General features: G+C 39.4%; 1 protein-coding gene across 9 annotated transcripts in view; it reads right to left on the bottom strand.

The window, feature by feature from the left end:
* The window catches only part of PLEKHA1 (pleckstrin homology domain containing A1), a 54,988-nt gene that overhangs the window by 23,020 nt on the left and 17,321 nt on the right, over positions 1-14,647 (bottom strand). For 8 of the 9 annotated variants that reach the window (XM_082722722.1, XM_082722721.1, XM_082722718.1 and 5 more), the window contains exons 3-5: positions 12,587-12,643; positions 10,329-10,374; positions 3,882-3,979 (exon numbers count right to left, since the gene is read on the bottom strand). In XM_082722722.1, coding sequence (XP_082578848.1) covers positions 3,882-3,979; positions 10,329-10,374; positions 12,587-12,643 — 201 coding nt within the window. The remainder of the gene's footprint in view (positions 1-3,881; positions 3,980-10,328; positions 10,375-12,586; positions 12,644-14,647) is intronic. The other variant, XM_082722723.1, reaches the window with a different exon arrangement.

Raw genomic sequence — 14,647 nt, 5'->3', positions numbered from 1 at the left:
TAAAAACCCTTCTCTATGTTGCTAAGCCCCACTGCTTCTAATTTGTCCTGATAATAAAATAAATGCTAAGTATGGCATAATTCCAATGCTAGAGCTCAGTAATTAACTTAGATCTGTACTTTACAATAAAAATTATCTAAACTGTGCGGTGAGCACTGAGTACCACGCAGAACTTTCAATTCAGTATGTTGTACACCTGAAACTAATGTAACATTTCATTACAATTTAAAAAAACAAATTGTAGGGACACCTGGGTGGCTCAGCCGTTAAGCGTCTGCCTTTGGCTCAGGTCAGAATCCCAGGGTCCGGGAATCAAGTCCTACATTGGGCTCCTTGCTCAGCAGGGAGCCTGCTTCTCCCTCTGCCCCTCCTCTCTCTCTCTCTTGCTCTCGCTGTCTCTCTGACAAATAAATAAAATCCTTAAAAAGATAGTAATAAAAAATAAACTGTAAACATTCTCCTAAACCAAGAAAAATATAAGCAGAGTACCAACTCCTAAAATTTCCGAACATTAGACTAAATTCAGCCATTAAAATAAACATGTTCAGGACTAACAAACAAAGCAGCCAACTACTAAGCAAGAATCAGAAAAATGACCCCCAGGCAGACAGCAAGTGTCAAAGACACGGGACTGCTTGCTCTCGTTGCCCCGGACTCCCCTGTCTCTTGCTTTCTGTCTGTCCTGCGGCTGCTTCCTGCGAGAAGTCTGCATGTATTTTTAGGTGTTTGCTTGGGATCCTAACAGCAGAAAAAGAAAAGGGAGTCAGAGAACGAGGGATGAACAAATCGGAGCAAAACAACAGGGCTTACACACTAAAACCTCGAATGTTCAAACACAAATTACTGAGTACCCCTGAGGGTACTCAATAAGGGGCGAGAGACCACCACGTTCACACTCCTACTACTATAAATGAATAGTGATTTGAAAGTATATTTTAAAGTCTGATTTTCCCAACTTCAGTCACTGATACTCCCCTCAGGGTTGGTTCCTCTAATACTGACTCTCTTTTCTTTTCAAATAAGGGGAAAAATTTTTTTAATGGCAGCCACCAATAAATTTTCACACAGATGTTAGCAAAGTAAGCCACAGACCAGGGTGTCAGAGGACAGTCCATTAAGATGACAGGTACTATAATTAGGAAGTAGTTTAATAATCACCATTCCCTTACCACGACCCCTAAACCATCCGTATTCTGAAGCCACATACTTCCAAAACCTAATTATGAACTTTTTCCTAATTATGAATTTTTTAAAGTTTTAAGTTTATATGTCACATATACAGTTGACCAAAATGTAATTTGGAGAGATTCCACAGAAATGTAAACCACACATAACTAAAATGTATTTAATTTTCCAAAGAAATATGTAGGTAAATCATTGGCAATTTCCATAGGAAAGGATGACAAATTAGAGATTCCACACCCTAATACATTTACATGTGTATTTATGCACATGACATTAAAATTGGCAAGACTCTATTTAAATAAAGATTATTTATTTATTTGAGAGAGAGAAAGTGTGTGAGCAGAGAGAGGGGCAAATGGTGAGAATTTTAGGCAGACTCCCCACTGAGCCTGACACAAGGTTCGATTTCAGGACCCTGAGATCAAGACCTGAGCCAAAACCAAGAGTTGGATGCTTGGCAGACTGAGCCACCCAGGCACCCCCTGGCAAGACTCTTTTTTTTTTTTTTTTAGGATTTTATTTATTTATTTGACAGACATTGGAGATCACAAGTAGGAGGAGAGGCAGGAGGAGAGGCAGGAGGGGAAGCAGGCTCCCTGCTGAGCAGAGAGCCCGATGCCTGGGATCATGACCTGAGCTGAAGGCAGAGGCTCAACCCACTGAGCCACCCAGGTGCACCATGGCAAGACTCTTTAGAGAAAAAAATTAAAGGTACCTCATGGAAGCATGGGAAATTCTCTCCTTGCTATCATGTAAGTTAAATGTTTATTTAAGATTGATCTTTAGTAAATACTATCACTTCTATATCACTTTAATTCACTGTAGTAACGCAATATTCATTTTGTTGACTAGCTAAGGATTTCTGTATCTTTCATGTACTCCTATCTTCTAAATGTGAATTACAAAAACATGAATTATAAAAGAATATCAACTGATTTAGCTTAAAAATTTCAACATCTAAAATAAAGCTGTAAAACCACAACAGCTGGTATCAGCAGTCTTTATACTTTGGAACATTACCCAACCTCAGTTTCTCTTGCACATGAACAAGCTTAACAGTGCCATCTGTACCAGATGGTTTCCCACCATTAATAAATCAGACACAGCAAATCAAGAACCCCCAAAATGGCAAAATCCTGAGACTATCCACTACTTTTTTCTTAAAGCACTAAGAAACCAGTGCTGCTTATTATTTTAAATTGCAATAAATGAATAAACTCGGTAAAGCTACTAGGTACTTTCTAAAGAAAATTTCATGTTAAAAAATATATATTTATTGAATTAAAAACAATTAGTTAAGACCTTTGAAGAATATGTACTTGTGCATCAGCTCAAAAAAGTGCTTTCCTGAAACTGCACAAGCCTAAAATAACTTCTCCACGCACAGATCAGACGCACGGCGTGGGTGCTTCTGTCATGTGGTAACAGGCTGTGCTGGTGCAAGACAAAAACTCCGACTTCACTCTGAGAACAGCTTTAGTTGTATTAACTCTTCATTGTGTTGTGATATAAATATGGAATCATTCATTTCAGATGGAAACTATCAAGTAATAACATATGGCAACTTTCAGAGCACATGTCTTTCGAGGGTTGAAGTCATTTCAGGTCAGTAAATAACTACATTTGAACAGAAACACACTTCAATTCAACAAACCTCACCCAGGAACTCCTTCCAGATCCTTTCCATGCAGGCCTCTATGTGTTTCTCTACAAGTGTTTAAGGAGGAAAAAAGCAAGGAGAGGTAGGATCAGGGCACAGAACCTCTCTACTTGCCTATCGTGAGTGGTAAATGCTCTCAGAAAAGTTGGGTTTTTGCATTAGGAACAAAAGAGTAGGAAAGGGCTCTTTTTCCAGGAAGCAGTAAGGCACTGCTCTTCAGGGTCTGGCTCCAGAGTCCAATGGGCTGGGTTTGGCTCACGGCTCCACCACTTACCAGCTCTGAAACTGGTAAGTTTCTCAATCCTTCAAAGCTCACTTTTCCAGATAATTTGGGTAAAACCTGCAGGGTAGGGCCTGACACACTGTAGATAATCAATACATATTCCTGTTCATCAGAAAACCAAAAGGAGAAATGCAGGTGGCAAGCGGGAAGCTGGAGCCCAGAAAAGGTGTGCAAGGCCGGCACGTTCCGAAATCAAGGAGGAAGAGGGGGCCGGGCAGGTTTTAGAGCCTGAGACAGACTTCCGGGGCCATGTGGGCAGCACCCTCTGGCCGCCACAGCTCTCCAAATGCACTCCCTGTCTCTGTGCCTCACTCCCACTCCCTCACCTCCGCTTCCTGCTCCTCTCTTCGAACTCTACCCTATGTGACAGCAATCCTGCCATGGCCTGGAAGACAGGAAGGCCGACACCCAGTCGCTGGGTCAGTGGCAGGAAGTCCCTTATCCTACTCAGGAAGAAAAAATATGCATTTTACCCTAGAAACATTACTGCATGCAGTAAAATCTACATTAGTAAAATCTACACTAATACATATCTTATTAGGTACATAAAGGTTTCAAAAGGCATTCATGTATGGGCTATTTTTAAGAGCTGATAGTCACCTTGTACAAGGCAATGTATTCACATTATAAAGACCTGTGTTTTAAACAGACTTGGAATACACAATCTGCTGGTAAACTAGAGACACTAAGCAAATATATTTTCAAAATGTAAAGATTATTTCCAGACATTAAAAATAAAAAAAAAATACTTACTGTAATTTTTATAGCTTTGTTCAACACATTTACCCATTCTACTAGGTCTTGCTGATCATTAGCTTGTAGGAAGTATTTCCTCATCCCTGCATTCATAACTGTTGAGAGAAAAAATAAACTACAACACATGAAATTTCGCACTTGTTACATCTAAATTTATATTTGCAGCTACTTTCTGAAAAACCATGCTAGGTACAATACTGTGACTCTCTTGGATTTGACAAGATCATATGTAATAATGTTTTTATCACTCAGTAACATAGGTAAACCTCTTATCTTTAATGGCCATGTTTTCCATGAAATTGAAATACCACAATATATTTAGCCAATCCCCTAAAGATGGACATTTAGGCTATTTCTAATTTTTTAAAGTCATATAAATTATCCCAATGAAACATCATGTATATTTATCTTTCCATACTTGGGTTACCCGTTCTATAGGATAAATTTCTTAACACAGATGTGTTGGGTCAAAGGGAATTCACCTTTAAAATTTTTATAGGTATTGGGCAACTTGTCTTCCCAAAAGGTTGAACCCATTTACATTCCTAACAACGGTGTATGCAAAGGCCTGTTTTGTCCAGTGCCCCACACCAGTCCTGACTATTAGCACCTATGCTAGTGAGGGACCTCGTATTCAGCCCCAGGACTCTAGGATATTGGAGCTGCAGTCTGTAGACAATATTTCCTACGACCCCTTGCCAGCTCGGGCCATGCTCTGCTAATGGGAGGTACTGAAGGGAGACTAGAAGGTGTGAGGGAGGTGGGGAGAGGGCACTTGCTCCTAAGTTCCTGCTACCACTGTCCATCCACCAGCAGCAACACACGCTAGCTACTGCTCAGACGCTTCCACCACTCTCTCTGCCAGCCCTGCAGATTCCCCTGACACTCCTCACTAGCTCCATCCCGGCCCCCTTCCTAAGTCCTAGGTTCAGGTGATACTACTACCTCTTCCCCTTTCATTTCTCCAGCCAGGTGGGTGAGAGTGGCCTTATATACTTCCTAACGCCTAGGTTTCTTCAGCAGTCCCCTTTGTGCTCTTTCAGCCTTCCAACAAATGAGTAACCAATTCCTCAAAACACATACCCCAGGGTTTGAAATACCTAATGCAGACGGTTTTCCTTACTGGACCCTCACAAACACAACAGTCTTCGGCTACCTAATTGGTGAATAATCACATCTTGTTTAAATGTGAATTTCTTTGATTATTGAGACAAATTAGTTTTTTATGTTTCTTGGCCACTAGAATTTGTTTTCTGAGCTTTCTTTTCTTTACCCATATTTCTCCTGAGTGTTCACTTACTTTGTGTTGACTTGGAGAGCTTTTGTATTAATCATTTCTATTTTATTTCAAGTTCTTTTTCCCAGTCTGTCATTTGTCTTTTCACTTTGCCCATGGTATCTTTTATCGAACAGGAATATTCTACCAATCTTTTCTTTTTCCTGTAATGACTTGAGCTTTCACATATCTGAAAATCTCCCCAACTCAAGGTTATAAAAATAAACACCTTGATATTTTCAGCACTCTTTTATATCTATGTCTTTATATCTAAAATCTTAATACATTTGGAACTCTTTGTACAATTTAACTTACATACACCTGTTTAGTGACTATCTATTTGTATGAAGCAAAGCATACCAGCATACACAGTTATCTACCAACTATCCCTGTCAACCCTTGAATTAAAGCTTATTAATTATATTTCATGTGCATTCATTTTTAAAAACATAAATATCATTCTAGGAGCTAATGCACTTCAACAGCTACACTGCTGCAATTATGAACTATAAAAACAACTTCCGAAGTTATTTCTCAAATGCACAGGACTTTGAAATTAGAACTGAGACCAAGACACTAAACCAGAGCTTCCTTGAACTGAGATGAGAATCTGAGCAAGGACGTCAGAAGTCCCTTGGGAAGTGCTGTATGACAACTGGTCTGGAAATTAAAGAAATTTAGAGCACTGTGAGTCAGTTCTTTTATATCTTACTAGAGACTGGAGAAATTCTAAATGCTATAAGCATAAACTAAGATAAATGAGTAGCACAGTAGGATATGTTAACACGCCGCTTTTATTTTTCATTTTTAACAACTGGCAAAGCACCCTTTTACAATCTTGTTACAACTCAGGCTGAGGCTGAGTTCCCCCTACCTCTCCCAATGGCTTCTTCCTTCAACACTGTTCCAGGAATCTGCCCAGATCATCCGAAGAGTCTGAAAATCTGAGCACTTGGTACTACACTCTACCTGCTACAAAGCAAGTGCTTAATACATCTATTTTTGAATGAATAACATTTATATAAGGACTTCTTTTAAGGGAAAAGAGGCAAATACCCCTCTCAAAAAGATTCTTAGCAAACCCTGCACTCTAAACAAAAATTCAGGTGCTATATTATTGTATATAGTGCACAGCAGGAAGGGGCATAATGGTATGATCGGAGGGAAAAAATCAAAGCCTGGAGTCACTCAGACCTGACCAGCTCATGCACTCGACTAACAATGTCATCTTGCAAAAACCCATGCACTTTCTCTGAGCCCCGTTTTCTTCATTGATGAAATGGATGCAACCCACCCATTCATTGAAGGGTGGAGGCGAGAGATGTAAAGAAACTAGGACAGTACTTGGGACAAAACAGAGATCATCCTCTTCATCATGATCATCTGGAGATTTCCAAGTAAGAACGCACTGTGGAAAATGTAAAGCAAATTATTGGGAAGGGACATATTAACAACGCTGGGAGGGAGGTGGGGACAGAGAAAGAACAAACACCAGAATAAAACAGAACTACACAAAAGCCGTAAGTTGCCACACTTTTAAATCAGGGACTTCACAGTGTAAGATGGCTCCAAACCAGACGCTGGTGTTCCCACTACCTCTTCACTTCAATACTTCTTTATTTTATTTCAAATCTTTTTTTTTTTTTTAAGATTATTTATTTATTTATTTGACAGATAGAAAGAGCACAAGTAGGCAGAGCAGCAGGCAGAGGGAGAAGGAAAAGCAGGCTCCCCACTGAACAGGGGAGCCTCTTATGGGACTTGATTCCAGGACTCTGGGATCATGACCTGATCCAAAGGCAGCCGCTTAACCAACTGAGCCAACCAGGAGCCCCTTCATTTCAAATCTTCACCATCAAAGTGAGCATACTGGATGCTCACGCAAACATGAGCCTGACTGCAAACAAATGTCATCTCACAACCCAGGAGCAACCTGAGGTATGGTTCCAATGCGGTTTGAATGCGGTTACGGACCACATGGTGATGCGACCCTTTCCACATGCCTTCCTTGTCAGTGTCTCTCTTCCCTCTGTTCTTTCTCTGTCCTCTTCCCGTAATCGGATGGCAGACTTCCTTAAAGGAACCTCTAATTTTCTCATTTCTCTCCTCACATCTTTGTCTCTGCTCTACTTTTAGATTTTGACTTTTCCTTTTGAGTTTTGCCATTGTCTTGTGTCCCTTCTCCTATTTGACAGTTCTCTCTCCTCAAATGTCATGTAATCTAGGGCTGTCTATTCATACTTTCAAAAACAAGGTACTAAAAAACTGATGGGAAGCTCTCCTGAAGATTTGTAGGGTTGCTAACTGCTGGACTTCACTACACAACGAACTCCTCTAGTAGAAATGCCCAGAGGTCGGAACCTACAGCTCTCCTGTTTGGGGTAGGCAGACTCCCATCCCACTAGGCCTGGCTGCCCAGTGCTCCAGGACTGGACACAGGAAATGGGCAGATCTTCACTCAGTCCTCCTATCTTCAGTTTCATGCCTCAACCCTCTCCTACTCCCCAAGCACAGAGCGTATTTCTTTTTTTTTTTCCTTTTAAGTTTTTACTTATTTAGTAATGTCTATACCATCATGGGACTTGAACTCATGACCCCAAGATCAAGAGTCATGTGCTCCTCCACCAGAGCCAACCAGGCACCCTTCACTGATTCTATTTCTAAAGATAGTACACATGCCATTTCTTGCTGGGATGGTGGAAGGGCAGCTGCCTACGCTAGATAGAGAAGCAGGGACCAGAGGCTGTCCCTGACACAGACATTCAAACGTAGTCCCTGCTTTCAGTCCCTCTTCTTGCTGACTCCCCAGAAAGCACCCAGAACCTAGCTCCAGCTGGAGTTGGCATGGGGGGCAGGACCCTGACCGGCCAGCCCTTCACTGGCTTTTGCTGCGACCTGCTAAGTTATTTTACATTCCTCCGCGCACTTCCCATCTGTCTACGCTGCAGATTACAGATGTCTGCCAGGTTCATCAAAGATGATTGGAGTGTTTCTTGTTCTCACTTGTTTTTGAGCAATCTGAGATGGAATAAAGGCAGGAGAGTCTTTATGTTGCCATTCTGAATGGAAGTTATGGCCTCTGCCTACTTCTCTGAAGGCTAGGATTTTAAGAAACTCTTTTCTATCCCCTCTAGTAGTAAAGACTAATAAACTACTGGCAAAACAAAACTCTTAATCTTTGACTCCCAAGTAAAATCACCCATTCTAAATACTCCAGTAACTGAACCTCACATCTATTACTATATAATCCTATTCCTTCAAACCACGGGTTTGAGATTTACATTAAAGACTTTCAGGAGTATAGGCTTTACACATTCCAAAACACAAAGTACTCTGTTACTCGACTTGCCCCCACTAGCTTTTCACTCACAAAGTCTGAGGTATTTTCCTATTTAGTAGCCAAAATTATAAATTTGTAATAAAAACATAAATTTTTTTTAGTTTCTTAATGGTGATAAAAGCCTTAGAGAGAGGGGCGTCTGGGTGGCTCAGTAGGCTGGGGTCTCTGCCTTCGGCTCAGGTCATGATCCCAGAGTCCTAGAATTGAGCCCCGCATCGGGCTCTCTGCTCGTCAGGGAGTCTGCTTCCCTTCTCCCTCTCTGCCTGCCTCTCTGCCTACTTGTGAACTCTGTCAAGTAAATAAATAAAATCTTAAAAAAAAAAATTAAAAAGTCTTACAGAGGATTCTCTGAACAGCTACCTTACATCCTGCTCATATGCTGTTCTCTTGCTGGATGTACATGACTGCCACGAGCTGTTATCCCTACCACAATGCCTAAAGAAGAAACCTGCCCTTTACAAGCAAAAGAGAAAAAGGAACATTAACATCAACTCTACCACAAGAAGCATCTACTCTCACGTAAAGCACGCCAGTTGGCCACTCTGAAATGTCTTCCCATCACTAGGTTCCACGAACACGCTGAGGGCACACCAGCTCCCCCAGCTTCAACTACGACCCGCTATCATGGCAGGTTCCAAATTCCTCCATTCCTGATCTTCAGGCTCTATCCAGTCCTCGATTATCACCGCCACCACATTTCCACGTGTTGTTTCCCCACCACATCAAACTCCACCGAACATTTTACCCCATCCAGCTCTCCCTGACCCCTCATTTCTTTACCAGAAGTGAACCTACCGGAACCTCTCTCTTCCCGCACATCCAGGCACCAAGTCCCTTCACGTCTCCTGCTAGCGATGTCTGTCCTTCCTTCCACGGCCACCACCCAGATTCAGTCCCTTAAGGACTGTAGTTCGGGAGCCACTGAACTAATCTACCTGCATCAAAACTGTATCCATGCAAAAAAAATTCCTTCACCTTATGTCAGCTTTCTAGATGCTAATTTCTCACCTCTTGTTTACACACACACGCACATGCACACGCACATCATTTGTCAACACGTTATACCCGGACTCCCACCTGCCCTTTTACTTTTCCGTCTGTCGCCATCCGTACCCGGCAGCTTCCCGGAGTGTTCCGGTGCCCAAAGACACCATGCTCTTCTCCTGTCCAGTGTGGTGGCTTCCCTTGACTCCCCAGTGAGGATGTGAAGCTCGTCTGTGGTTCTTTAACAGCTTGTACACTCCTTTCTCTGCTGACAGCAATAAATGCGATGATACTGCCAGCTACAGTGTCTCTGAGACAAGGAGCCTGTGAGGCTCTTAAGGGCGACGACTGCTTCTTATTGCTCTCCCAGCCCCAGGGCCAAGCAGAGTGTGCACACACTAGACATTCACTGCTTGCTTCACACATTCACTATCTGGATCAGACACCCTCGACTACCTCCACCCCCAAACTATAAACTCCTCAGCACCCACAAGCTGAAAATCAAATCCTTTCCATTATTTACACATTTATGATAGAATAATACAAGGTAGAAAGTTAAGAATTACTGGAAGTCTTGCTGGCGGTGATCACTATACACGGTAGCTAATGACCACATCCAAAGAAGGGAGGCGCTGGGACTGCGCTGGACACAGGAAAGAGGCTTCAGGGGCAGGGAGTTTTATTTCTTCACCCAGATGGTGGTTTCAAGGGAATTTCCCTTAGAATAATCCATTAACCCATAGGTTTGTGTTGTGTGGTTTTCGGGTACTGTTTTCTTTTACAGCATATTGTAATTATATTAGCCAAACTTTAGTTAACAAACATACAGAAAATGGCTACTTACCAAAACAGAACTCAGCCTTTGGCCTTAGCTTAGTTGCATCGCTAACCTAACAAAAAAGAGAAATGTGTCACTCTCTTCTTCATATGCTAGATAACCAACTTTAAATGCTGCATGAACGTGCAAATGTATGATTTCCCAATAATAACATGTATTTAGCAAACAGATCTAAAATTAAACTTTTATGGCTACTGAGAAAGAACTGCAAATTAAACACAGAATACGGCTCCCAACTGTGAGATGTTTAAAACAAACGATACTTCCATGTTCTTTCTGAATATTTACTCAAACGAAACGTGAAGAAGTTGAAAGTAAACCATTAAAAGAACACACGGAAAAATTCATAGTTTAACATAATTTTCAAAACCCCCTCAGAATACTCTATAGAAACTATAAATTCTTTCCAAATTGCATATTTCTAAATTAGCTGTGAACCTTTAGAGATAATGACTATTGGTAAGGGGGAGACTGTAATTAACCAAGCCCCAAAATCCAGAAGGTATTAATCTGCAATGAGGAAACAAAACCAAAATGGCACTGGATCCTCTTGTACATGAGAACATCTTGGGATAATGGGGCCACGCTGCTAAATGCAACACACGGCTTTCAGAAGGTGAAAAAACTAGTTGCACCTGGTCGCTGTTACCTTCTCCCCACCCCCTACCCCCGTAATGAAGTAGCCTCTGAGAAGCCCATTCATGGCTATCACCACCTGCTGCCCAGTGATATCTCCTTGCAACATCTGTTTTGTACCTTCAAAAGCACTTCTAAGTCTGGGGTTCCTGACTGATCCCAACTACAAATTCACAGCTCTGAGTCACACTGGAATTTGTTGTTCCAGGAATAAATTCTGGAAAAGGGAGGCATATCTAACGCAGAGTACAAACTGTACAATTCAACCTTCGGGAAAGCTGTGGGACAGAGATTAAAGTCAACAGAAGTGCACAGAGAAAGTTATATTTTAAAAGGGGAACAGAGGAGTTGGGAGGCAGATGGCCAGTCAGGCTTACTTGCTTAGTTAATACTTTATTTTTAAAAAGAGCTCCCATTTTTAAAAAGACCAGGCAACAAATGACTGAAAAGATACAAGCATATCGGCAATCTCTCCCTCAACTGCCTATTCCTCATCACTGCACGGAGAGTCAACAACCCCTGGCGGCATCCTTACCTCACAGCACACTTATGCTGCAGGCCAGCAAGAAGACAGGGGGCCTACAGTTTATTTCGCAGTAGAATTTTATGCTTCCTTATAATAATCACTATAGAATTTAAACTCAAGGTACCTTAAGGCATTTATAAAATGTCTTAATTTACAGGGACAACTGAGGTATATTTAAACAATATTCATCTTTTGCAAATTAAATAATACGGTTTTAATTAAATAAATAATAATAAAATGTTGCTCTTTAAATATGTAACCTTTTTGTGCACGGGCTGATTCTTTTTGTTGTTGTTGTCAACTAGAACAATATCGAGAACAAAGTACTTTGTCTATAAAACTGTCCTTTAAACAGAAGCACACTTGTAAACCTGTCTTCTGTTAAAGACCTTTGCTAAGAAATTCCAAAACATGCTTAATAGTATGCACATACATATGACTCCATGCTACTCTTCCCATCTCCTAACTTAAGTCATCTACAAACATTATTTTGTATAAAAACTCCAGAAGTTTAGGTCCTCAACTTCTATCTCGGTTCCCAAAACACTGATAAAATCAAGGGGGGAAAAATACCTGAAAATACCAAACCTAAATTTTTTAAAAGAAAAATAGTATTACAAAAATTCCAGAAATATCAACAACAAGAAAAGAGAAATAAGAAGAAACAAAGTGAAATGAAGGAAAAACCATTGTTTCCTCATTAAGATGGTTCTTATTTTCTTCAAAATAAAACAAAAATAAAAAGTCAAAAGTAATGGCATTAAAAGTTGGAAACAGTTTAAATAAATACAGACTCAGAAAACATCTTCAGGTTTCCCAAAGATAGAACCTGTTAACTCATCTTTGTCCTTGTGATGCCCTTCCAATGTCCTGATGGCCCAATCACAGAAGTTAATGTTAACTTTTGCAATTAGCCACATACTCTTCCGAATTTTATAAAAGAACTTCCTACCTGTAGTGAGCAGGTACTATTTTCAACATGGTAGGACCCCAAACCTCATCACTAAATGACACAGAAAGGAAGCTGTTCTTTGATTATTCATACTCTCATTCAAAGGAATTTTAATTCAGGCATGAATATGAAACAATAGAGAAAAACTACCTTTGAAATGTAGGTAAGTTTAATGGCTCCCACACGTGATGATCCAGAAGGTAAGTTCTGGAAACAAATTATTAATATATAATTAAAATCCAACATTATTAATTTATTTTATATTATAATGTCCTAAACGTACTAGAAAAAGTTAAGAAATTAGATTTTTTAATATCACATTTTACTAATCAACTTTTTTAGTTCAAGTATTTACAAATCAAGTTGACAGTTGGATAACAAAACCAAACTCTATTTTGTCCCACCATAATGCATTCTATAACTAAAAGGCTATTTTTATCATTGTGGCCAAACTTTTCGTTAAAAGCCATAAACGCAGGGTTGTAACATGGTATCATATAGGGTTGTAGTAGAAAACAATGGTTTGGGAACTTGAACCGAGAACGTAACTATATAGGACCTAAATTTAAAAAGTAGCAAATAATTTATACTGTTAAGAATTTGAACCATTAACAAAGGTTTGTGAGCATTCTGTAATCAAATCAAAATTGTACTTTAATATATCCTGTAATATAATAAACTGGATGGATTACAGAGGGTATTCTTACCAGATAAGAGAGTCTGGAAAAAAATAATAAAAGAATATAAAGGAAAACTCCGACAGAATATTTTAAAGGTAAAATTAAAACAATGTTAACATTGAAAGCTTCCTCCACTACAGATTAACCAAGATCAACTTTTTAACTAACTTTATGATCATGTACATTAAAAAGAAAAACCTTTGACTTTGCTTTATGAATGATTAGGAGGTACCTTTCTCAGACCTCTCTATAAGCTTACTGGAAACAATTAATTATATGAAAGCCGAGACATTTCAAAGACTTAATTAAGATTCCCAAACATAATTACTGGTTATTGTTGACAGGGACAGATCTTTTCAAAATTTACACTCCTATGTAAACTTGTAAACTGCATTATGTTTTGCTTTAATCTATATACTACATTCAAGCTTCTAAATATAAACCATAAATATGTATATAAAATAACATTGTAATTTTTAAGGTATACTGTTGAATTGTGTTCTTATATAAAATGTTTTACATTAAGAGGTTGCTTTGTTGTTGTTTTTAAATTTTGGATTAGTCAATGAAATGTTAAAATGCCTTCAAGACCTCCTAACTACTAAGTGATTTTTTTAAAATACTACTAACCTTCCATTCAGAAGTGTTATTTTTCTTTTAAATCCTCCAAAAATTTAATCTTTTAACTAGCTTAATACAGTTCTAAGCCCTGTATGAGGAAGAAAAATGAGAAGTATGTCATGGCCACATGACATGAAGGGTCATAGATTAAACAGTGGCACAGTATAGGGAAATGTAAGTAGCTAAGAGATAAAGAATATTCAAAATACCAAGTTTCTATGGATCAGTGAGATTATTGCCAAGTTCGACTACAAAAAAGTAAGTTTCAAAATCTGTTCCCTGAGAGTGAACAAGAAATAATCAACTGGTGACTTTTAAAATAAAAAGGAAAATGAGCCATTTTTCTTATGAGTTCCTGCACTCCTTTTGCCAAAATACTTCTTTCAAGTTTCTTCAAAGTCACTTCCTGAACAGATACTCAATTATTTAATTTTCCACCATTACCCACACCCTCAACAAAATACAGAAAGCTCCAAATGGATCTCTAGTAATACACTAGAATGGATTTTCAAACCAATGGTTAGTGGTAAAGAAAGGAAAACAGAAGGAGAATGGCTCTCTAGGACAGGTGAGCTAAACTGATTTTTTTTTTCATATCAGGGTTATTATGACTAGCATAAGTGTGTTACAGTACCATAACACAAACAACTAGATTGAAGCAGATAGAACTTGTCATTTTTCAGTAGATCAAAATAGTGGTATACTGGCAATTTCATGTGGTTCGACCTAAGGTAATCATCCTAGCAAGACATTTTACTAAAGTTTTCATTAAGAGCTGTAAGTCCTAATACATTTAAAAATGACACAAAGCTAGTATACTGACGGCTAATCCACCAGCTGCAGAGTCGACTGTAAAAGATTCTTAACAGAATGAAGAGTTAAAATTTTTAAGAACCAAACAGAAAGACAG

This window comes from Mustela nivalis, assembly GCF_964662115.1.
Source record: "Mustela nivalis genome assembly, chromosome: 2".
NCBI classification, from domain to species: Eukaryota; Metazoa; Chordata; class Mammalia; order Carnivora; family Mustelidae; genus Mustela; species Mustela nivalis.
Note: the sequence above shows the minus strand (reverse complement) of the source record. Positions and strands in the feature narration are given on the sequence as shown.